This window comes from Aquarana catesbeiana, linkage group LG01, assembly GCF_042186555.1.
Source record: "Aquarana catesbeiana isolate 2022-GZ linkage group LG01, ASM4218655v1, whole genome shotgun sequence".
Lineage (NCBI taxonomy): Eukaryota > Metazoa > Chordata > Amphibia > Anura > Ranidae > Aquarana > Aquarana catesbeiana.
In genome coordinates, this window is record NC_133324.1 from 219,449,111 (window position 1) to 219,476,054 (window position 26,944).

The 26,944-nt window shown below is 42.9% G+C and overlaps 1 protein-coding gene across 1 annotated transcript in view; it reads left to right on the top strand.

The window, feature by feature from the left end:
• The first annotated feature begins 386 nt into the window (after positions 1–386).
• CHSY3 (chondroitin sulfate synthase 3) overlaps positions 387–26,944 on the top strand; it is a 603,240-nt gene continuing 576,682 nt past the window's right edge. The window contains exon 1 of the mRNA XM_073625123.1: positions 387–1,318. Within this exon, the coding sequence (XP_073481224.1) occupies positions 727–1,318 (592 nt within the window). The 5' untranslated portion in view covers positions 387–726. The remainder of the gene's footprint in view (positions 1,319–26,944) is intronic.

Below are 26,944 nucleotides of genomic sequence, written 5' to 3' on the forward strand. Positions count from 1 at the left end.
CACCAGCCGCCAGTGATATATTTATATATATATATATATATATATATATATACACACACACATGCCCACATGTTTTTGGGGTGCATACCCTAATGCAATAGGGTGCACACACTTATGAATGGGAGAAATAGTACCCCAAATAAGTGGGAAAAACAATGCCCCAAGGGTAAAATACAGGCAAGCCAAGGGTCGCAGGTTGGAGACCCCTGCCTTAGACAGAAGCTGGCAGTTAACCCTTGCAGTGCTCGGTCTGGGCACCACAAGAGAGTCTTTTAGAAGACTTGCAGATGCCAGCCGGTAAGATTTGGGAGAGAGGATAGGGGTGTTAGTACTTTTGTGAACAGATGGTTGGTGCTGTATCAGCTCTCCTCCTTCCATGCAGGTTGATGAAGGAGTGAAGCTCTTGGAGCACATGGACAGCTCCACTCCCATCCCAGTGCCGCCTGGCAGTGCCCTACCTGGTGACGGGTCAGGGGTGGCAGTGCGGGGGAAGGAGGGCCAGTGCGGGGTATGGAGGGGCTGCGATGCTGGGAAGGTGGAGCACGGATCAGGGGGAGGAGGAGAAGCAGCTGCAGCACAGCTATGGATAGGAGGAGGAGGAGGTGCGAGCGGCAGTGACAAGCTGGCAGCCCAGACATCGCCGCACGGGCTGCTCCAGGCGATCTGTGAGCCCGGTAAGTTTTGGAGTGGTGTACCGGGCGGCTGAGGAGAGGAGATCCGGGAAGGATGGCGGTGAGGTCCCGTAGACCGTGGATGAGTGTAGGAGTGGGACTGATCCTGGGATTCACAGCCGCCTCCTGGCTCATCGCCCCCAAAGTAGCAGAGATGAGCGAGAAGAAGAGAAGGTCCAACGTGTGCTCGTACTACAGCCCGGCCAGGGATGGGGACCCCCGCCATGGGAAAGGATGGCTCCCCGACACCACTCCGCCCGCCCCGATACAAGAGGAGCGCAAGAACAGCAGCAGCAACGGGCACGGGGGCAACCACAACGGCAGCGGGGACTGGGGACCCCCCGAGGACTCCCCCAGAAATTTCCTCTATGTCGGGGTCATGACAGCCAAGAAGTACCTGGACACCCGGGCAGTGGCCGCCTACCGGACCTGGGCACCCTACATCCCCGGGAAAGTGGAGTTCTTCTCCAGCCAGGGCTCCGAGGACATCCCTCTGCCAGAAGCTGTGCCTGTCATTTCTCTGCCCGGGGTGGACGACTCCTACCCTCCCCAGAAGAAGTCCTTCATGATGATCAAACACATGCATGACCATTACCTGGACAAGTATGAGTGGTTCATGAGGGCGGATGATGATGTCTACATCAAAGGCAAGTACTCCTCCTCCTACTACTGCTACTGTGCCACCTGTGTGCCCACCACCACCATCCTCCTCTGCCATGGCACCAGTGCCCATCACCACCATCCTCTACTTCTGGTACCCGGGGAGGATTGAGCAAGGCAGCCAACAGGAGGGCAGGAATAGTAACAGAGTTGGATGCTTCAAGTAGTCTGATAGATGTTAGGAAATGTTCATACCTTCAACACCTCACATCTAAGTCTATGTGCATGCCTACAACCCTTCTAGACCAAATCAGTGGTCATACCTACAACACCTCTACATCCAAGCCAATGTACATACCTACAACCCTTCTAGACCAAGTCAATGGTCATACCTAGAACACCTCTAGATCTAAGTAAATTTACATACCTACAACCCTTCTAGACCAAGTCAATGTACATACCTACAAATCTTCTAGACCAAGTCAATGTACATACCAACAAGTCAATGTACATACCTACAACCCTTCTAGACCAAGTAAATCTACATACCTACCACCCCTCTAGGCCAAGTCAATGTACACACCTACATCGCCTCTAGACCAAATAAATGTACATACCTAAAACCCTTCTAGACCACGTCAATGTACATACCTACAACCCTTCTATACCAAGTCAAAAAGTAAATGTACATACATACAACCATTCCAAACCAAGTCAGTGTACATGCCTGCAACCCCTCTAGACCAAGTGAATGTACATACATACAACCCTTCTAGACCAAGGAAATGTACATACCTACAACCCTTCTAGACTAGACCAACTAAATGTACATACCTACAACCCTTCTAGACCAACTAAATGTACATACCTACAACCCATCTAGACCATGTAAATGTACATACCTGCAACCCTTCTAGACCAACTAAATGTGCATACTTTTTTCTGTTAAAAATGTGCATACTTAAAATCATTCTATACCAAGTAAATGTACATGCCTACAACCCCTCTAGACCAAGTATATGTACGTACATACAGCCCTTATAGACAAAGTAAATGTACATACCCACAAGCCTTCTATACCAAGTAAATGTACATACCTACAACCATTCTAGACCAAGTAAATGTACATACCTACAACTCTTCTAGACCAAGGAAATGTACATACCTACAACCCTTCTACACCTAAGCAATGCACCTACGTACAACCCCTCTTGACCAAGTAAATGTACATAACTACACACTATTGGAACCACAACCCTCCTATGCTAAGTAAATGTACATACCTATACACTATGGAAACCACAACCTTACCCATCTATACCGATTAATGAACATACCTACACTCTATGGGAACCACAGACTTTCCCCGATACCAAGTAAATGTACATAACTACACAGTATAGGAACCACAGCTTACCTCTATAGCCAAGTAAATATATATCTACATACTATGGAAACATCAGCCCTTCTTTAATACCAAGTAAATGTACAGTATGTACACCTACACACCATCAGAACTGCTACCTTTGTATACTAAATAAATGTACATACCTACATTCTATGGGAACTGCAGTCATCTTTCTATACCAGCTATCAAATAATAAAAGCACTTCCCCCATAACCCCTTCCTTGCCAGGTATATGATAAAATATGCTCAGGGGTTTGTACCAATCAGACTAGTTCTCCTATTTCTCTTGGTATTACTTTGTGGAATATGAATACATTCTTGATCCCCATGGAAAAAACTATGAAATGTCTGTATGTCGAAAGGAAATTCCAGACATTAACCTGCAAATATGCAGCTTAACTATTAATGTCATGGGCCAAGTTATATTTTTTTTAATGTCAGAGAGGAGAATTTCCTGCTGCAAGCACTTAGTATGTTGGTGATTCTGAAGTCACATGGCTACAGCTGCAGGAACAACATACTTGGCTCACAGCACCACTCTGTATGACCATTAGGCATTGTGATCTGCACTGGTGGGTAGTGTTTTTTTACTAATGTGTGGCACAGTTCTAAGTGTGCCTACGACATCATTATAATCACAAAATAGATGAATGTTATATGTATTTTTGTGCAAATTTATGTGTTTTGGGGCATGTGAATAGCACACCCACTCCAACTGAAAACAGTCCTGTGTGTGTGCACAACTGATGCACAGGGCTCAGATCACACATAATAATATCAAATAAAAATATAAATATATAACAAATATATAGCAAAAATGTATACATTAAAAATAAATATATAATACATATAAGTAGAAAAGCTGAACATATAAAAAGGACAATTGAATGCAGCTCTGTAGTCAATACTATATCATCAAATTTATTTTTAGATGCAAACAGTGTAAGTATTTTAATATGACCTGATGTCAGCCTCTTGCAGTCCCTTTACAGCAGGGTTGGGGTGTGAAAGGAAAGAGCAGCACCAGAGACGATCAGTTCATGTACAGAAAGCAAAGTGGCATAGAGATGAGCTCATCAACGTGCTGCTTCTCCTTTCACTATTAGCACTGGGGCAAGTCCAGGACAACCTGTTCTCAGAGATAGTGGGAAGAATGATGCTGGCCATCAGACTAAGGACTAGTGGCAAACAAAAAGTACTGCAGGGGAAATCTCTGGATTGAAGATGATTATCGCATCATCATGGTTTTGGTATTTTATCTTTAAATGGGTTATACTTTTTTATTTTTTTCTTTGGCTGGAGATCTGTTTTAATACAAGGATAAGGATCTTTATTTTAACCATTTTGCTGCCATTTTTAAATTCCATTGCACTACACTAAACCCGGGTACACAGGTACTGATTTTCAGTGCGTGTGTACTCTACTCTGTTCAACAGAAACGGGTCTAAGGAAGTTCTGTTGAACAGTCATGATGAAAAACCAGCATCAGTGTTTTCTGGCGGAGGGTGGGGGGTCGCCCCTATCAAAATACAAAGACACAGTGAGAGGGATCCCCACATCAACATCTCTCTACTGGTTGAACGAAAAAAAATAGTGTGTGTACCCAGCTTAAAGTGGTTCTAAAATCTTAAGGTTTTTCACCTTACTGGTGAAAAACCTTCTGTGCTGCAGCCCCCCCCCCCCCCCCCCCAGCCCCCCCTTTTTCTTACCTGAGCTCAAATCGATCCAGCAATGTGCACAACAGCAACGGCTCCCGTCGCTGTCTCCCTCCTCATTGGGTAGCTTCATATTTATATGCTATTGGCTCCCGCTGCTATCAATCAAATGCTGTGACATAGGGGCGAGGGGCGGGGCTGAGTCCCAGCAGGACTCGGGAGAAGGCATGCACGAGTGCCTGCATGGAAAGCTTTCCACAGTGGCACCCATTGAAGAGAAGGGGCCTGGAGCGCTTGTGGGGACCTGAGAAGAGGCTGCTCTGTACAAAACCACTGCACAGAGCAGGTAAGTATAGACATGTTTGTTATTTTAATAAAAAACAAAAAAACAAAGGTTTACAACCTTTTTAAGGCGCTTAAAGTGTCAAGTCAGAAGTTTTTTATCGTAATGCATGTATGCTTTTAGTTAAAAAGCCTTCTGTGTGCAGCAGCCCTCCTCAGCCCCCCTAACACTTACCTGAGGTCCCTCTCTGTCCAGCGATGTCCACATATCCCTCGGCCATCTGAGATTTTCCTTCCTGATTGGCTGAGACACAGCAGCGGCACCATTGGCTGTCGCTGCTGTCAATCAAAGTCAGCTAGCCAATCATGAGAGAGAGAGGGGCGGGGCTCCATGTCTGAATGGACACAGGGAGATGTGACTCGGCTCGGGTGCCCCCATAGCAAGCTGCTTGCTGTGGGGGGCACTGAACAGGAGGGAGGGGCCAGGAGCACAGAAAAGGGACCTGAGAAGAGTGGGCAAATCCACTGCAACAGAGGAGGTAAGTATAACATGTTTGTTATTTTTATGGGGAAAAAAAGAGACTTTACAATAACTATAAGGATCCTTATCCTGATGTCAAATGGGCAAGTCCGCTGCTGGCAATTTGTTAAAATAGCCACTAAGGCCTCATCAACACAGCAGTTGTTAAATGCCCATTTTACAGGCATTTGACTTTTTTCGCCCCTAAAATCCCCTCTATGTTATCCTATGTGTCCATGCACACATGGGCTTTTAGTGGAGTTTAGAGGCAGGGGTGTTTAGGGGCTGAGATCTGAACACATCAAAATCACATTCAGGAGAGAAACGTTTGGGCAGAAAAAACGCCCGGTGTGCCTAAGGTCCCTTTCACAGCTCAAATTCAAGGCAGTCCTATGGGCATAGTTCACATCATTGCAGTGCAGTTCAGCGCAGTTAAAAAAAATAGAGTATGCTGCAGTCTTTGGCACCGCAAATGCAGGGAAGGCGCTTCAAACGCGATGCACTGCACCCCTTTAAGCCAAGAAAGCCAAGCCCAAAAACATATAGAACAATGTACTGCAAAATGCATTCAAGTGCGCGCCAAGTGCAATTCAAACGCCCTCCAATGCATGTAAACATGCAGTGAAAAACGTACAGTTATGTGCAGTTTCTTGTGTGAATGGGCCCTAAATGTGCCTAAACACTAGGCGCATTTAGCACTTGAGCATTTATTCATTTAGCTAGCAATCAAAACTCAGCAGCATTTGGCCAGCAGCAAAGCGACATCTCGCTGCATGTGGCTACAGAGGGAGTGATTCCATAGGGACAGACAGGCATTTTTATTTTTTAGTGATCCAGCCCCTGGTGTTTTGTCTGTTGTGGTAGAATCTGACATCAGACTTTGTGAAACAGCTTACAGAATCCACAACATATGCAACTGTACAGTGTGAATGTCTGCAGCGTCTTCACACTGACAGAGGCTGAGTCATAAGAAAAGAAAAGTCCTGATTCATTGTTTCCCCAGACCTCCTCGCACCTCTGTGCTAAGCTCAGCACACTGACTTGTCATCATCGCAGCAAAGTTGCATGTTGCCCATGTCTGCGCTGCTTTTTTTTTTTCTTTTTTTCTTTTATTGTTCTGTCTAATCAAACTGAAGTGGCACTTTAGTGCTTACTGTTATCACTAATCTCATTGCCAACACTGAATAACTAGTGAAGTGGCTAGAGAGGAGCCTGTGCCAGGGTCGCAGACTAGATCTTATTAGCAGCTTTCTGGCTCTAAACTGACAGCTCAAGTAAACAGCTTTGTGTACATAGAGAATGGAATGTCACTTTGTGTTTGCTTTGAATTACAGTACAGTATGCTGTTAGAAAAGAAGCACCTGTAGACACATCACCATCATGGGATAAGACTGGGGGGGGGGTGATTGTCATTATCTATGAATAGTAACAAACCTCCCTAGCCATCTATTCTAGGGAGCAAGCAATTGGCAAGGTTGAATTTTTTCAGCCAACCATTCATGTTTTTTTCACAATAAGACCAGGGCATTGGGTGTCATGTATCTATATATAATATAAATGTATGCTCAGGGGTCACAGCATGTATGATAGAGCAAAAGGACCGTGTGTCTGCACATCTGATTACCACCTACACTCTATGGCCAGATGTACTTCTCGGCTTTGCATGCCAAGTTCACACACCCTGTGAACTGAGCTATCTATGTGTATCCAATTTAATGGTGGCCATACACATACCGATTCATATTAGATCTGAAAATTGCAAACAAGTGATTCATCATCAATTATAATAGCGAACAATGCAACATACGCCTTATTGCTGCGCACAACTGAAAATATAAATTGAATATGCAGTCTGCCAGTCATATGTCTAAATGGTCTATTAAAAATTATAATTTTATCGATCCATTTTATGATCTCAAACTCATGGGCAGATATTTTAATTGATCGTTCAGTAGTAATCATTTATATTCCACCATGGCCGATCGACCTGACAGTCACATTTGATCATGTGGGGAGTCTTTGGTTTTGCAATTTTTATTTAGCCCACGTTCACATCGGGCCATTTTGACGTGTCAAATTCGCCGGCTATTGCCGACAATGGCACCGGCCAAATCAGTGCAACGCCGACTTTGCAGCGCTGCACCAATTCCTAAAAGTAGTCCCTGCACTACTTTTGGGGACTTCAGGGGCGATTTCAATAGACATCTGTGCATGAACCTGCTCAGATGTCTCTAAAATTGCTCCCGAAGTCGGACTGAGATGTGGGTTTAAAATTGTGCGAGTTCAGCTGAAATCGCACAATTTCAATCCCCCATCAGTGTGAACCTGGGCTAAGCTTGATCTGTTTAGTCACAATGAATGATCAATTAATGAAATGGATCGACACATGTTTAGATACTATAAAGCTAAGTGCACACCTATGCAGGTCGCGGTTGATGTATTTTCCCAGTGTGTTTTTTTTTCGCACGCATTTTTGATGGGTGTTTAAAGTGGTTGTAAAGGCAGAAGGTTTTTACCTCACTGCGTTCTATGCAGTAAGGTAAAAAGCCTTATGTGTGCAGCTCCCCCCTTAGGCCCCTAGCCCCATCTCGATCCAGCGATGTTGCAGGAGAGACTCAGCTACCTGGGGCTCCCCTTCTCATTTGCAAAGACAGCAGCGGAGCCCTTTGGCCCCTGCTGCTGTCAATCAAAGTCAGTGAGCCAATGAGGAGAGAAAGGGGTGGGGCCAGGTTACAGCTCCATGTCTGAATGGACACAGGGAGCTGTGGCTCGGCTCAGGTGCCCCCATAGCAAGCTGCTTGCTGTGGGGGCATTTAACAGGAGAGAGAGGCCAGGTGCGCCAAAAAGGGACACGAGAAGAGGAGGATCTGGGCTGCTCTGTGCCAATCCACTACACAGAGCAGGTAAGTATAACATGTTTGTTATTTTTAAACACAAAAAAACAAGACTTTAGTATCACTTTAATGCATTTTTGATGCAGCTTGCGCTTTTGGGAGGTGCCTGCTGGGGAAACCAGCAAAAAGGCAGCAGAAATGCATCAGAAACACATTTTTGATGGGTTTCCGCCTCGTTTCTATTGAGGTCTATGGAACTAGAAACGCAACCTGCTGCCGGCAAAAAAATCCCTGACCCTTTCCAAGAAATGCATCGGTTAAAATCGCACAGCTATGAATGTGACCCATAGGAAACCATGTCAAATGGCGTGTAGTGCATTTTTGCAAAACTGGAAATGCACTACAAAATGCACCATTGTGAACTACATGGGTGCTCAACCTGTGACCCTCCAGCTTTTGCGGAAGTCCCATCATGCCTCTGCCTTTTGGAGCCATACTTGTGACTGTCAGCTGCTTGCAATGCTTCATGGGACTTGTATGAGGATTGTGTAATGTTTATTCTCTTCTATAAAGGCACATGTCACCAGGAATCCAAATTTTCTGTCCGCTAGTGAGTCAGCTTCATTCCTTCTGTGTATCAGTTATCTGTAGATTTAATTGGTATATATTTACTCTGACTGGCAATGATCTGTGTATGGGCACATTTAAGTCCCTGGTGAAAGATTTAAGTGAACACAAGTTGTGTTAAAGATCCTGCAGCTCTGTGGATTTTGTGGAACCACAAATACCAGTTGTAATAGTTGTATATAGAGATTTTCCTGTAAATATACATTATTGATGAACTATTAGTGATTAGCATTACATTACAGTCTTTGGAGTCTAATGCTATACTCCAGACAGATAAAGTACATAACCATTAAGGCTGGGTTTACATGGCAGCAGAGGGATGGTAAAACCAGGTGGCTTATCCAAGTTTTTTACCACTCCAAGACCTCCAATCTCCAAACGAACATAGTGGTGGATCTGATGTGTACACATTGCCATGGATGCAATGTTAGGATTTGCAGTGCAGCAGTTTGAACTTAATATGCTGAGTTTGGCAGGTGGCACCATCTGCCAAAAGCGCCCAATGAAGCCCATAGGACACTACCACAACCACAAGACAGATGCTTGGCTCATGGTTGTGCTGCAATATTTCAGTCCGAAATTCATCTTCAGCTGAATAAAAAAAAAAAAATGCAAACAATTGGTATTTAGGAGGTGGCAGTATTGTCTCTGAATGCCTGCACACTGAAAAGTGACCCACAGAGGATCACCTTTCAGAGGGGTGGTAGGAACCACCACCGATGCGAATGCACATTAAGGCCTGATGCACTCTTGTTTATTGTAAAACACCTTTCCTCCTGACAGGAGAAAATTAGGCTGCCCATCTAGGCTGCTTTTTTTTTTTTTTTTAAACAGTTTAGCAGAGTTTGGTGTTTGGGCATTTATTTATTCCATTGGTAAGAATTTTAATTGATTTTAATTTTATTCTATTGAAATGAATAAATGCTGAAGTGCTAAACGAGCCTAGCGCTAAGTGTTTTTTCTGCTGAAACTCTGTTGCTCCTGGATGCACTACCCTGTTTCCCTGAAAATAAGACCTAGCGTGATTGTCGGTGATGGCTGCAATATAAGCCCTACCCCCCCAAATAAGCCCTAGTCCTTGTAGGTCTTAATTTCAGGGTAGGGCTTATTTTCGGGGAAACAGGGTAGGGCTTATTTAGGTGGTAGGGCTTATATTGCAGCCATCACTGACAATCACGCTAGGTCTTATTTTCAGGGAAACAGGGTAGCAGAGCGTTTTTTTTCTCCTGCCAATAAACGCTGCTAAAAGCTTATGTACACAACACCCAATGTGCATGAGGCCTTATTATTATTATTATTATTATGATTATACAGGATTTACATACTATCAAAAGTTTGCAGGGTGCTTTACAAAACAGAGAGGCAATACTACAATTTATTACAGAAGGAATCAGAGTTATGTATTTATTCAACATAATTAGAATGTAGGTATTTTATATGCAGCTAATGTAAGTACCTGCATTTGTCCTAACATTAGCCTTTGGTAATCCCCTGCACAGCAGCACTCAGAATGGAGGAGAAAAGGCCAATGGGGCTCTGCTGTGTACACAGGTATTGGTATTGACAATGGATACTGATAGGAGAAGAGAGCAGAGTGATGATCTCGCAGTATGCCACTCCTTCACTATCTAATCAGCAAGTTGGGGATGTGTTTGACTATTACAACTGACCACGCTGGGCTGCTGTTGTGGGAAAACAAAGATCTCACTGTGCTGTCTGGCACAGGGGACTACATTGCACACAATTACAGATCTTTTTGCTGGTGAAACATCTCTGATATATGTGCATTTTTTTGTGTATTTATATGCTTAATTGGACATAAACAGATATTTTAGCTGCCCAAATCTGTTAACACAATACAGCAGTTTTAGGTGCAACTGTCCAGATTTTAATATGTACTAAAACCGTGCTTATTAGGTAACTGCAGGCTTTTAATGGCTGTACGCTCTTGTAATTTCACAATCACCAAAACGAGTTGCTTCAAGGTGAATTCCAGGGAGGTATAAAATGAGACACATAACTGCAACTTTGTATTTTGTTATCCATCATTAAATGTATCCTTTTCAATGGAACTAGTGTAAGTAGCTGGAGTTGAATTGGTATCAATCAGTTTCAGTCTATTATACAGCAACAGGAAAGTGGGAGATTGAGGAACAGGACCAAGAGCCAATCAGGTTTCTGCATGCAATTCTGATAGGGGCAAAGAGCAGAGGGAGCAGATGGATGACCTCATCAGTCTGCTGCTGCTCCTCCACTGCCCAATCAGGCTGTGTCCTTTCCCCCCCCACAAATAGAGCTTTCTTTTGGTGGTATTTGATCACCTCGGCGGGTTTTATTTTTTGCGCTATAAACAAAAAAAGAGCGACAATTTTGAAGAAAACACAATATTTTGTACTTTTGCTATAATAAATATCGCCAATTTTTTAAACAAATTTATTCATCAGTTTAGGCCAATATGTATTCTTCTACATATTTTTGGTAAAAAAAAAATGAAATAAGCGTATATTGATTGGTTTGCGCAAAAGTTATAGCGTCCACAAAATAGGGGCTAATTTGTGGCATTTTTATTTTTATATTTTTTTTACTAGTAATTTTTTTACTAGTAATGGAGGTGATCTGCGACTTTTATCAGGACTGCAACATTGCAGCGGACAGATCGGACACTTTTGACACTATTTTGGGACCAGTGACATTTATACAGCGATCAGAGCTAACACTAGCCACTGATTACTGTATAAATGTCACTGGCAGGGAAGGGGTTAACACTAGGGGGCGATCAAGGGGTTAAATGTGTTCCCTCTAGCTTAGTAGGCACACACGATTTGTCTCCTTTTCCCTGACAGAACCGGGATTTGTGTGTTTACACAAACAGATCCCAGTTCTTGCTCTGTCACGAGCGATTGCGGGTGCCCGGAGGTCATCACGTGCCTGCTACAGCGTCTTAAGGAGCAGATGTAGAGCTACGACGGCTCGCGCAGGGGAGCCATCCTGCTACAGTATGACTGCGGCGGCTGGTCGGGAAAGGGTTAAGCTCCTAGAAGCTGTTATTAGCATTTTCTTCTGCTCCTAGAAGCTAAATAGTGTTACCCTATGTGTCCATGCACACTACTTTAGGCTATTAGCATTTTTTGAGCTTCAGCGTCTAGGAGCAGAAAAAAAAATAGTTTTTGTACAGTTTCTTGGAGCGTTTTTCCAGCAGAAACGCTCCTACCCGCTGCTAAATGCTACTAATAGCATTTTTTGAGATTTTTACTCCCTTTTACCACAAAAACACTAATAAAAAGCTAATGCTCCTAAAATGCTGCTAAAACGCTACTACAAAAAGCTATTACCAGCGTTTTTTTATCCATTATCTTTTCCTTATTTTTAGCTTAAAACAAACGCTAGTGTGCATGAACTCGTTTTTTCACCTTAATGCATCCTATGCGCACCCGCAAGGTAACCCTCTGGGAGAGTGCTTCACCTAGGAGGTTATAGGATGCAAAGAGGAGCTACCAGCGCCGCCGGGGGACCCCAGAAGTTAAGGATCGGGGCCACTCTGTGCAAAACGAACTGCACAGTGGAGGTAAGTATGCCATGGGGGTTATTTACGAAAGTCAAATCCACTTTGCACTACAAGTGCACTGAAAGTGCAGTCGCTGTAGATCTGAGGGGGGCATGCAAGGAAAATAAAAAACAGCATTTTTGCTTGTATATGATTGGATGATAAAATCAGCAGAGCTTCCCCTCATTTCAGATCTTCCCCTCAGATCTACAGCGACTGCACTTACAAGCACGCTTGTAGTGCATAGTGGATTTCCCTTTATTAAATCAACCCACATGTTTGTTATTTAAAAAAAAAACAAAAAAAACCTTAGCTTTACAATCACTTTAAAGTGATTGTAAGGCCCCTTTCACACAAAGCGGACTCCGCTTCCACGGAGCCCGCCTCGGTCCGCCGGCTCAGCGGGAGATCTCTCCGTTAATCTCCGCCGAGCCGGCGGATGACAGGTCCCTCTCTGCTCACTAAGCGGGGAGGGGCTTATCAGGCGCCACTGCTGCCTATGGAGGGATCGGACGAAAACGGACAGCATGTCCGTTTTCATCAGATCTCACCCGATCCGATCCGCCAGCGATGGATCCGAACATAGAGGCATCCGTCTGCTTTTAGCGGATTGGACCGGGTCGGATGTCAGCGGACATGTCTCTAATGTGACTAATGCATTACAATTGAATTACACCCATTAGATTTTAGACGACTAAAATGAGTTTTAGTTGACTAAAATGTAAAATGTACTGGAGATTTAGTCGACTAAATACGACTAAAACTAAAACAATTGCAGAAGACTAAAATGGAACTAAACTAAAATGCCATTTTAGTCCTAAGACTAAAACTGAATCGAAATTTGCTGCCAAAATTAACACTGCTGAGGACGCGCAAATCATGTGAAACAGCTGTAGAGCAAGAGAAGTTATCCGCCTGAGGTCCCGGCGGCTGTGGATGTAAGTTTTACATTAGCGCCATTTATATGTATCATTCAGTGATTATGAAAAAGGATATTTGCCTGAGGTCCCGCTACCACTTTGTTGTTTTGTGGTGGCTGTGGATATAAGTTTTATTCCATTTGACTTTTATATTTATTTATCCGGAGGATATTTTTTAGTGCTGGTTCACACAGGGGCGACCTATCAGGCGACTTTCTAATAGGAGCGACTCAAGTCTCTCTGACTTAGAAAAAGGTTCCTGTACTACTTTGGGGTGACTTTGGAGCGGCTTGCATTGAGTTCTATACAGAAGTTGTTTTACAAGCTGCGGTGAGGTCGCGCTGTACAGTGGCGGCTTCAAAGTCGGCCGCCCCTGTGTGACCTGCCACTTATTGTTTACTGTTTTATTTTGGGAATGTTTTTTGAACAATAAATACTTCACTATGGTCAATATTTTTTTATGGCTGGTGATTCAGGCTGAATGTGAACACCATTGAGACAGAGTTTTTATATATACGAATGAGCTAAATATTCTTATGATCCTGGCTGGATATGATATGAATGGAGAAATCAGTCCCTGCACAAGTGGCAAATGATATATGATATGAAGTGCCGCAAACAACCAGCAACTGTGTACAATGCACATACTGTAATTGTGGTGTGTTGGTGGGGCAATTACAGGGTTAAAACAGGCAATGAGGAGGTGTCACATTGCCTTCCCTGTTAAACTCCTCTGAAAAGTGATCCGAATGTGGATAGAGATGCAGCAGTTTAGACGCAAGCTTAGGACTACATAACACCCCCCTCTCTTTCCCATAATATGGGGAGGTGTTTTGTAGTTCTTGGAGATAGCAGAGAGCAATGTTGATAGCAGTCCAAAGATAGAGAGTGCAAAAAGCTATTAGCTCACAAGATTTCTGGCTGGATGAGCAGATATGTACTGTATATATTTTTGCACTGGTTGAACATATGTGATAAAATACTTTCAATTACATATGTAAAAGACCAAAAGGGAGCAAATAACAGAAAGTTATTTCTAGAGTTTACATACACTTTAACTGTACGTTGTATCACCGACCTGGCTGTGCTGTCTGGCTGGGTAGCGTAAATCTTAGAAGGATGAGCAGAAATGCAAATCTTTTGAAATGCAAATTATATGCATGCCTTCCAAGTATTTAGCTGTGTGCCTAGAGTCCACCCTTAACCAATTTAGAGCCGGTGCACACTGGGATCGCATAGGAATGTGTGCCACGCTCCCATGCAATTTCTGTGCAATGCGATTTTGCAGCCCATTCGTTCCAGTGGGCTGCAAATTACACTGGAATATGGAAAAAGTAATGCATGCACTACTTTGAAAAAACCTGCCGCACCAAATCTCATAGTACTGCGGTGCCATGCGATTTAGTACACACAAAGGCACTGTGTTTGTTATCTGCATTTGGGGAGTCATTAACATTACATTGGCACCTGCATGCAGATCGCAGATTGCAAGGGCAGTGCGTTTGAACCCGGTGCAGGAAATGCTCACGGAAACGCTCTTTTCCTGCACTGTGCTCTGGTTTGAACTGGCCCTCAATCTCTGAACTGAGTGCATTTTCCCCATATGTATAAAGCTGGGTTCCCACTAGAACACGCCATTCACAGTTTCAGGTCTGATTTCAGCCCAAATTTTTGGCTGAATTCGGACCTGAAATGGACCAATAGACGCCCAGGGTTCCTGTACAAATATCACTGCAGCCACTGCAGCGATGTGTGAACTGGCTCCATAGAGCGCTGGTCACAATCTCCCGCTGTGCACCCAATTCGCATAGGTGTGAACCCAGCCATAAGGGTACATCAAAGGTGCGCGCACAGGGTGTGCCTGGGCACACCTTAATCACCCTGTGTGGTGCAGATTTCCCTTAATATTTCACCAAAGTCCCCTAACAGGACTCCTAAAAAATGTGTAAAAAAAAAATGTTAATAATAAAATTGTAAGAAATAATTAAAAATAAAATAATACGAATAAAAACTACTGACACCAATCTGCCCTACTGACACAGTCCACTGCTCTACTGACACCATCAGTATATATAAATAAAGAGAATATTCCTGCGCTACCTGGATAATAATATATAATGGAACATTAGTCGCAGCAGACACCGGATTGGTCAATCCGTACCAACAATAAGTCCTCATGCACATGGACGTTTTTACAGCTGCTTTTTTGAGCTTTTTTTGCAGCTTAAAAAGGCCTGTCTATGTTAGTCTATGGCTTCATGCCCACCTAGGCGTTTTTGAGCTGCAAGTGGCATAAGCGTTTTTAAGCTGTAAAAAAAACCCAGGACCAGTGCGTTCTGAAAGACGTTTTTCAGCTGTAAAAACGTTCTAACACTGAAAAACGCTCAAAAACGCTCAAAAACGCTTAAAAACGCTCAAAAACGCTCAAAACGCTAACGCGGAAAAACGCTCAAAAACGCTAAAAAACGCTATTGCAAAAACGCTGAAAAAAGCTGAAAAAAGTTTAAAAAATTCACTGCAAAGATACTGGCGTTTTCATAACGTTTTTTTAACAGCCTGTGTGCATGAGGGCTAAATATATAAAAATCAATACTTGGTGTTGCGCTCTAGTGAATGATGGCTCATTACCATAAATAAAGTGCTAAATAAAGTGTACATCGCATGTGCAAAATTTCATAAAAAATTGCATACTAAACGCTACATAATCGCATAGAATTCAACGTGCACAGAAAATTGAAAAAAATGGCCTAGAAAATAATAAGATCAAAGTGCTAATCCTGCCACAATATAGACATAGAGTCCAACAGTGCACATAGGTATCCAGAAAAACTTGATAGATAAAGTGCTTTTTAAATATATATAAAAATCAATATGTGGTGCTGCGCTTTAGTGAATGATGGCTCATTACCATAAATAAAGCGCTACATAATCGCATAGAATTCAACGTGCACAGAAAATTTAAAAAATTGCATAGAAAAATAGGATCAAAGTGCTAATGCTGACACAGTATAGAAATAGATTCCAACAGTGCACTTAATCTATCAAGTTTTTCTGGATACCTATGTGCACTGTTGGACTCTATTTCTATATTGTGGCAGCATTAGCACGTTGATCTTATTATTTTTTTTGCCATTTTTTTAATTTTTTGTGCACGTTGAGCACGTTGAATTCTGTGCGATCATGTAGCATGTAGTATGTGATTTTTTAATGAAATTTTGCGCATGGGATGTACACTTTATTTATGGTAATGAGCCATCATTCACTAGAGCGCAACACCACATATTGATTTTTATACATCAGTCTATATACACATACACACACATATGTGTTTGAGCTTTGAGGGGCACACCCTAATGCAATAGGCTGTGCACACCTATGGGGCACATAGGTAATTGCCACACAGAGGTGGCACTGAACTCTTATGGACTGCCACGGACAACAGGAACCAGAGCTGCACCAATGTTCTTAATATCAATAGCACCTTATTTATACACTCAAGGCTCACAGACTATAGCAAACTTGTGACCATGAAGGCTTCTTTAATAAACATGACGGTGATGCTTCCATTTTTTCCTCCCTTTGAGGAGAAAAGCGTTGTTGAATTAAAGTGAGAGCTCGGCTGCCCCAAGGCCATGGATTCGGTAGCCGTGTTTATCTTTGTTTCCGCTGTAGCTACATCGCTGATGCCGCACACCAGAACCTGCCAGTGATTTAACCAGATGGATGATGCCAACCCCACTTTGTATTCACTACGAAATCCTTCTACACGTAGCTGCATATTGCTCTGATGCAGAATAATTATCTCACAATGCGAGAAGCAGTGTTAGAGAAACCTTTACTGAGAGAGATATGGAGGCTGCCATGGCTGACCCCTTCCGAAAATAAAAGCTACCTGACTGACCTTGGCTTTAGTATCTCCTGCATCATTTAACTGGGGCAAGCATGCAACTGGTGAAACACAAAACTCCTTATATGCATACATGGTCCAGGGTGCTGACTCGGAATGTAACTTAGCCATTAAATCAACATGACAGCCAGGCAACTAGAAGTTTCAGAAGAAGACATTAATGAGGAATGGATGTCAGCAGTTGCATCCTCTACATTACCAACCAATGGAAGTCAAATCAACAGGTTCACTTTAACCACCTCAGCTTTGGAAAGTTTTACCCCCTTCATGACCATGGTATTTTTTCACATAAACAGAGCTTTCTTTTGGTGGTATTTGATCACCACTGTATTTTTTATTTTTTATTATATAGACCAAAAAAAAGATCTTAAATTTTGAAGAAAAAAATATTTTTTACTTTCTGCTATAAAACATGCAATAAAAAAATAAAATTTCTTCATAAATGCTCATAGATAGCTCTCCTCTTCACTACGCGTCCGAGGATACAAACCACCGGAAGTGATGTCACTGGCTCCTCCCGACGCATTGCGTCTCAGGTAACGTGACTTTCACTGGGAAATCTTCCCTTGCGAAAGCCACGTGACCTGTGACTCAACGCGTCGGGAGGAGCCAGTGACGTCACTTCCGGTGGCTCATATCCTTGGAAGCACGGTGAGGAGGAGAGCTGTCTATGAGCGTTATTTTATAACAGGCAATGCACAAGATATGTAAAATGTGAGTGGACTATTTTATGTTTAAAAAAAAACAAGCATTGTTTTTAAAATCTTGCGCAATGATGTTTTTTCGTTTGCTTTGAGCATTGACCCTGAGAAGTGAGTTCCAAAGTGTACAAAGAGGACTATACAGGATCCATTAAGCACAGCGGATGGTCCATTCCAATGTGATTGATTCCTTATTCACAGCAGTAAAGTGTGATTTGATCCAAGGGGGTCTTTTGGTGAGGTGAGCAGGCATTGCACTCAGAAGTGGAGGTGATAGCTTCTTCAAAATCACACACTTGTAATATAATGTGTAGCACGGATCTTGGAGTGAATTAATTAATGTTTATCACAGAAGAATCTGCGTACTAAGTTTGGATTGCATGTGGACTTATGTATATTCTGCACATTTCTTTTTCAAACATTATTAATTATAATTATATATAATTATATATTTATATATAATTACCGTATTTATCGGCGTATAACACGCACCGACGTATAACACGCACCCCAAGTTTAGGAGGGAATTTTAAGGAAAAAAACTTTTAGGAGGGAAGTTTAAGGAAAAAAACTTACGTTTAAATGCCCATCAATGCAGCCTTGCCAGTGTCAGTGTAGCATTGTCAGTGTCCATCTGTAGCCTTGTCCATCATTGCAGCCTTGTCAGTGTCAGTGTAGCCTTGTGAGTGTCCATCTGTAGTCATGTCCATCATTGCAGCCTTGTGAGTGTCAATCTGCAGCCTTGCCCCTGTGTCATTTGAGGAGCTGCCATTTAAAAATGGCGCGGCAGCTCTCGGCAGCTTTCGGCCGCTTTTGGCCACTCTCGGCGGCTTTTGGCGGCTTTCAACCGCTCTCGGCATGTCTCGGCCGCTCTCGGCGGCTTCCGGCCATTCTCGGCGGCTCACACGGGACTGCGAGAGCTGCCGAAAGCTGCTGAGAATGGCCGAAAGCGGCCAAAAGCCGCCGAGAGTGGCTGAAAGTAGCTCTCGGCGACCAAAAGGCTCACAATCGGCAGCGGATTGGCGTATAATACGCACCCACGATTTCCCCTGATTTTAAGGGGAAAAAAGTGCGTGTTATACGCTGATAAATACAGTAATTATATATTTTTTCCGTATATTGGTGTCTAGTTTAATATATGGTATTATTTATTTACATTATGTGGTATTGGATATTCTAATTGATTCACAATTTGTAAGGATTAGCGAACTATTATTTTTATCACAAACTATGGTATACAGTATTTACTTGAATTTTTTCTTCTTTTTTTTTTATACTAATGGTGGTGATCAGCGATTTATAATGATACTGCGACAGGAAATCTGACACTAACTGACGCTGGGGGGGACTAACTAACTGCCACTGACATTACAAGTGACACTAATACCATGATCGGTGCTAATAATATAAACTGTCACTGTACTAATGACATCGGCTGGGAAGGGGTTAACATCTAAGGTAATCAAGGGGTTAAATGCGTGATTAACAATGTGTAATGTGTGCTAATTTTTACTAAAGATTTCAGGTTTGCAGGGATAAGAAACAGAGAGATCATTCCCTCTGCACATAGCCCTGTGTTGATTGTCAACACAGGACTCTCGGCTGTGATTGGACCTGCTGACGGACTCCCGCTGTGTACAATCGCAGTGGATGTTGGTGGAGGGGGCACGTTTGCGCACACCCTAATCCTGGAATCAGGCAGCGATGTACCAGTATGTTGCTTTGCTTGTACAGGCCGCCCAGTACATTGCGGCCAGGTGGTCTGCAATTGGTTAAAGCCCAACTCCATGTTTACTTGCACTTTAAATCTTTCATTTCGGCCAAAGTGGTCCATACACACTCTTTCCTTTACTAATTGATATGGCGGCTGTCAGTGCTGTATAAACTGTATGTAGCATAAGCTGCGCTGTGTTCTGCCAGAAGTTCAAGGACTTCCCTTCTAAGTACACGCATCTTTTTTTATGCAGGTTAGGCAAAATAGGGGGGGGGGGGGGGGGGGGATTTTCAAGAATTGTTATAGTTAGGGTTTTCCTCCAATTTAAAGTGTTTGTTACCCCAACATATCATATTCCTGATACGTGCCTCCTGTACCATGTACTTGTATGAGAAAGTATCCTGTTGTCTTTGTTTTGCTTCCTTTATATAAAATTCCTGGGGTTCCTGCCAGTCCCCTTGCTTTCATATTAAAAACTGACCCCACTAAGCAGTAACTGACCCCACTAACACCCCATGGCCAGCTATGCTGGGAACTCGGTGTACTCTCCCCCAATGATCAGACCTGTCCTGACACGCCTCCCCTTCACAGCCATTCACTAGGGAGCTCAGTGTACTGTAGCTGCTCCTCCCCACAGCTGTTATGCAGCTGAGAACAGAGGGAAGGTGATCACTTATAAAAAAAGGGGAAAAACGGTATTTATAATATTTTTTAGTAACTCTACACAAATGTTTTGCCTTTCATTTCTATTTTAACCGCTTGCCGACCAGCCGCCGTCATTATACTGTGGCAGGTTGGCACGACCCTGCGAGCCGTCGTAGCTATACGTCGGCTCGCGGGATCTGGCTAGCAGGCGCGTGCGCACCACCGAAGGCTCTTGCCTGCGATGACCGCCGGCCACGAGCGATTGCGGGCACAAGAGGCAGAACAGGGATATGTGTGTGTGTGTAAACACACAAATCCCTGTTCTGTTCTGTGAGGAGTGACAGATCGTGTGTTCCTAATAGCTAGGAATCATGATCTGTCATTTTCTCTAGGTCAGTCCCCTCCCCCCCACAGTTAGAAACACACATAGGGAACACAGTTAACCCCTTGATCGCCCCCTGTTAACACCTTCCCTGCAAGTGATATTTTTACAGTAACCAGTGCATTTTTATAGCACTGATTGCTGTATAAAAGCCAATGGTCCCAAAAATGTGTCAAAATTGTCCGATGTGCCCGCCATAATGTTGCAGTCCCGATAGAAATCGCTGATCACCACCATTACTAGTAAAAAAAATAATAATAATAAAAATGCAATAAATCTATCCCCTATTTTGTAGACGCTATAACCAATCAATATACGCTTATTGCTATTTTTTTTTACCAAAATATGTAGAACAATACATAATCAGCCTACACTGAGAAAAAATTTGCTTTTTTTTAAAAAAAAAATGGGGATATTTATTATAGCAAAAAGTACAAAATATTTTATATATGTTTTTTTCAAAATTGTCGCGCTTTTTTTGTTTATAGCACAAAAAATAAAAACTGCAGAGGCGATCAAATATCACCAAAAGAAAGCTCTATTTGTGGGGAAAAAAGGACGTCAATTTTGTTTGGGTGCAACGTCACATGACCGCGCAGTTGTCAGTTAAAGCTACGCAGTGCTGAATCACAAAGTAATGGCCCGGTCATTCAGCAGCCAAATCTTCCGGAGCTGAAGTGGTTAAACTGAATGGATTGTTTTACAATCACTTTAAGTATAGGCAAACATCTAAATGTACAGTTTGAATAAATAAACATGGAGATGGACAAGGTTATCTGCATCAAAATATGTAATTCTTTTCAGCCAGTGTTCTAATCCTGAGACTACTACCAGACACCGTAGCCAGGATCTGAACATCATCCCGAACAGGTAAGTTGGTAGTTGGTATGATCTTCTCTCTCATAGGGGCACTTGTCAGAAATGTACTCTCTAAAGTTGGCACCAAAGAGGCTGTCTCCTGGGTTCAAGGTTCTGATTTTAGCAGGTAACAGGAAGTCCCAGTCTTTGCCATCCTCATCCAGCACTTTTTTTAGCACATCTTTCAGGGTTCTCTTGGACCGTTCTATCAGACCTTCATATACATTTAGCTGCCTATACCTTGGAATATGATGATTGCTTCGACGTGGTTTTTCCTGAAGGTAAAGTCTCCTTATAAATTTTTCATGGTACCCCCAGTCTGAATTCCTCTGGTTTTTCATATGTACTTTAACAACACAGAGCTGGGAATTGCCTCAATCCCCAGAAAACATTAGCAGATTTCTATAGTTAGGCATCCCGAGAATGTGAAGAATCATTACTATCCCAAACCTAAGCCTCATTAAAGTTTATAGCAGGCAGCATTTGGCATCATAACAATTGTAAATGAAATGTCATATGTTTAAAGCTGAACTCCAGCCTGGTCTCTAGCTTTGCCGATTTGTACAGACAACTGTCCTGTAGTGAAATTGCTTACACTGATTTCACAGAACACTCTGAGCCTTTGACAAAGAGTAAGTAGTCAGAGCTCACCTCGGGTTTTTGCTGGAGGACGTCATCCAGCATAATTTAGCTCTTTTCTCCCTAGCCTGATGGAGGCTCAACATGTGGGCATTACCTAGGGAGGTCTGCATGCAAAGGCAGCCTACCAAGAGGCACCCACTCCCCCTGATCGACATACACCCTAAAAAGCATTTAGATATTTGCATAGCTCCTTTGATGCAGTGTTCGGTGTATGGTCTGAGTACTGACAGGCTGACCCCCCCCCCCCCCCACCTCTTCAACCTCTGCAGCAATGCTGGCAGCACTCATACGTCTATTTCCCAAAGACAACCTCTGGATATGACGCTGAGCACGTGCACTCAACTTCTTTGATCGACCATGGTGAGGCCTGTTCTGAGTGGAACCTGTCCTGTTAAACTGCCGTATGGTCTTGGCCACTGTGCTGCAGCTCAGTTTCAGGGTCTTGGTAATCTTCTTATAGCCTAGGCCATCTTTATGTAGAGCAACAGTTCTTTTTTTCAGATCCTCAGAGAGTTCTTTGCCATGAGGTGCCATGTTGAGCTTCCAGTGACCAGTATGAGAGAGTGAGAGCAATAACACCAAATTTAACACACCTGCTCCCCATTCACACCTGAGACCTTGTAACACTAATGAGTCACATGACACCGGGGAGGGAAAATGGCTAATTGGGTCCAATTTGGACATTTTCACTTAGGGGTGTACTCACTTTTGTTGCCAGCGGTTTAGACATTAAGGGCGGTGTGTTGAGTTATTTTGAGGGGACAGCAAATTTACCCTGTTATACAAGCTGTACACTCACTACTTTACATTGTAGCAAAGGGTAATTTCTTCAGTGTTGTCACATCAAAAGATAGAATATTTACAAAAATGTGAGGGGTGTACTAAGTTTTGTGAGATACTGTATGTGTTTTGTCTCGTAGGCATTGTATGTACACCAACAATACATCTATATCAGTAAGTGTGTAGGATCTGTATATAATTAAAATAGAATCCCAGATTATACAGTGTTGAATGTCATTTTGGTAAACGTACCCCACAGTAACATTCAACGCCGGAGGTATCATTTGCAGGAGGCCTCCAGTACACAATGAGTGGAACGGATGGAATAATTTACTGATGATCACTATCTCAAGACAGCGTGATCACAGCTAGATTTTACTTAACAGACGCTTCATCTTTCACAAGGCAGAGCCAGATACAGTTAAATAGGGACGGTGGCTTGCTCCAGTTTCCACATTTAGTTAATACAGTGTATCTTAAGATCCAAACAGACATCCACTGCTTCCATGGAAATTGTGAAAAGTATGCTTTCAATTACCATTATACCACAGTTCTTCTAATGAGTGACAGAGCTGCTTTGAAAGGCATTTTGTTCTATTGTTATTGCTTTTCCACTGTGATTATTTTAGTTGACTAAATAAACATCATTAGCAGTTTTTAATTAAACCTTTCATTCATCATTTTTAAATATACACAGTAGTCTGATTTGAAATATAAACCTTGAGATGCCTACAGGTAAAATAACCTACCTGCTCAATAATTTGGCTTTTCAACCAAACATTGCTGTACAGTATCAGTTCAGTCTGTTTTGCCTGTAATCTGGTCATCCTGGATCACACCAGCCAGTGATGCCGGAATGCACATTGCAGGCTACCTCTAGGTGCCACTTTCCCAGATTGCTGCCCATTTTCCATTTTTTTTGAGACATTCACTTTACCTAATCCATGTGTTCAAGGGTATGAGTGGTATTTATTTTTGCAGGTATCATGAATGTATTATATAGATATTATTACAGTATATACAGGGGTTGGACAAAATTCTGAAAAAATGCACGGTAAAAGAACAAAATCGTTACCTAATATGGTGTTGGACCGCCATTGCATCCAAGGCGGCCTGAATTCTCCTGGGAATTGAGAAATGTACAGCAAGTCTTGGATGGTGGATAATGGAATCTAATACCACTCTTCATGTAAAAATTTGGGTCGCAATCCTGTACGATGTCCTTTTGTTTCTTTTAGTTAGTTGACCATGTCAACCGTACTTATGCTTATCAAACAACGTTTTCCTGAAAACTGTATTTGCTGTTATAACCTTTGATACTGTACCTCGTGACAATGCAAATAAATTGGCAACTTCAGTCACAGAGGCACCAGCTAAGCGGGCACCAACAATTTTCCCTCTTTGAAACCCAATAAACTCTGACTTGACTCCGTATTAATAGCAGCACACGTAGTGAATGAAAAAAAGTGAGGCTTCCCACCTGTTAGCTAGGTGTCTCATCACACAGCAGGAAGCAAAAGAATATTACATTATTTCCGCTTTTAACATGAAACATGTCATCACTTTCACACCTGCAAATCATGTAGTGTTTCCATATTTTTATCCAACCCCTATATATTACACACACACATACTGTATATATGTGAAAAAGTATTTGCCCCTTCCTGATTTTTTTATTTAAAAATTTGCATATATGTCACACTTAAATGATTCAGATCATCAAACAAATTTTATTATCACACAAATATAACCCAAGTAAATACAAAATGCAGTTTTTAAATGATGCTTTCATTTATTAAGGGGAAAAAAGCTGTCCAAACCTGCCTGGCCCTGAAAAAGCAATTGCCCCCTAAACCTAATAACTGGTTGTGCCACCCTTGGCGGCAACAACTGCAATCAAGGGTTTGCGATAACTGGCAATGAGTCTTTCGCATTGCTGTGGAAGAATTTTGGCCATTCTTATTTGGAGAATTGTTTTAATTCAGCCACACTGGAGGGTTTTTAAGCATGAACGGCCTGTGTAACCACCTCAGACACATCACAGATTGGGACATGGGCGCTGTGATTGGCCCTCCTGATCACCTGATGGCTGTGTCCAATCACAGCCATCATACAGTGTAGACAGAGACATGTGTCGACTCTCCCCGCTGAGCTCAGTGAGGGGGGGGGTAGCGGGGGATGTTGCAGCCATGACAGTTCTCTGTGTAAACTGATGATTTTTTCTTTTCAAATAACATTTTATTAATGTTTGTATTTGCGATACAGTAAAAAGAAGTACATAATTTCAAAGGTGCATATTGTAGTATACATTGTTGCTTTCAGGTGATTGCTCAGGAATACTGATGTTGTGCTTAAGGGCAGTAGTATGCTATTATCTAGCTTTATCTTTTTTTTTTGTCAAATATGCATCGCTGATTCATTTAATAAACTGTAACATTTTGTATGTAGCTGTAATACCCTGTACACACGGTCGAATGTTCCAATGGAAAAAGTGTGATCGGATTGTGTTGTTGGAAATTCCGATTGTGTGTGGGCTCCATCGGATTTTTTCCGTCAGAATTTCCGACACACAAAGTTTGAGAGCAGGATATAAAATTTTCCGAAAAAATCAGATCGGTTAAATTCCGATTGTGTGTACACAAATCCGACGCACAAAGTGCCACGCATGCTCAGAATAAATTAAGAGATGAAAGCTATTGGCTACTGCCCCGTTTATAGTCCCGGCGTACGTGTTTTACGTCACCGTGTTCAGAACGATTGGATTTTCCGACAACTTTGTGCGACTGTGTGTATGCAAGACAACTTTGAGCCAACATCCATGGATTTTGTTGTCGGAATGTCCGATCAATGTCCGATCGTGTGTACAGGGCATAAGAGTCACAAGAATACTCAATATGAGGAGAAGGAGGGGGGAAAGGAAAAGAAAGGGGGTAGAGAAGTCATCAAGTTTATTACCTGGTCATGGTGGATCCTCCTGAAGGTGCCACAGCTCCCAGACCCTATTATGAGCCTCTAGTCTGTCCTGCATCCTAGCCGTCATTTTCTCCATCAGTTCAACATCCCTAATTCTGGAGTAAAGGGCTTCAGGAGAAGGTGGGTACGGTGTTTCCAATTTAGGGCTATGAGGCAGCGTTCTGCTGTAAGGACATGACGTACTAATTTTTTATATGGTGTGGGGAGCTTCAGCGGCGATAAGACTAGTAAGAAAAATGTTGGGGTCGCCGAGACCGGTGTCTCCAGAAGGTGGACTAGTAGCTGCTGGACCGTGGTCCAGTATGGGGTGATTAATGGGCAGCTCCAATAGATATGGAGGAGGGTGCCTTTCGCCCCTTGACATCGCCAGCACCTGCCTGAGCTTGTGGGAAAGATAGCATGGAGTATATCTGGGAGCATGTACCAGAATAAGAGGATTTTTTCTGCCACTGTTCTATGGGATTTTCCTCATTGAGGGCTTTCTCCCATCTAATCATATAGGAATGTTTACCCTGTTCTTCTAGGGAACAGGTATTTAGTATCTTGTAAATATCCGATATTAGGCCCTTCTGTGCGGTACCCGCCAGAATTATGTTTTCAAAAGAGGATGTAATAGTTTGCATGACCTGGGGTCCACTAGGTTCCCGAAGTGAAATAGGTTCCGTGATGTCAAGGGATGCGACATCAGAGTCTAAGTGTCTGGCTCTTGTGATGATTTGGAGTTGTAGTTGATGCGTCTTACCTCGGAGGACTGCCTTGTGGGCTTCCCAAAGTGTGGGGAGAGAAACTTCTGGGGTGTTGTTCTCCATAAAATAGAGCTGGAGGGTGGTGTTTAATTCTACCCATGCGGGTTGGTGTTGGAGAAGGAATGTATTTAGTTTCCAGTTATATGGTCTACGGTTGGGGGTGCCTAAGTCTAGCATGACCAGGATAGGGGCGTAATCTGACCAAGAGCTAGGAAGTATCTGGGCTGTGCATGTTATTTTGAGTGTGGTGTTATTAACGAAGAAATAGTCAATGCGGTAGTGTGTGCGATGGGGGGCTGAGTAGAAGGTATACTACTGATCACCGGGGTGGAGAGCCCTCCAGGCATCAAAGAGAGCATAACGTCTAGAGATTTGTCGGAATATCTTCGAGTCCCTGAGGGCCCGAGTTGCGGATGCCCGGGGGCTCACCACATGGTGATCCGCAGTTGCTGATTGGGTTAAGTTGAAGTCTCCCCTACCACAAGGATCCTGTGATTTGATCGGAAAATGCGGGCAAATACCCTGGACAGAAAGC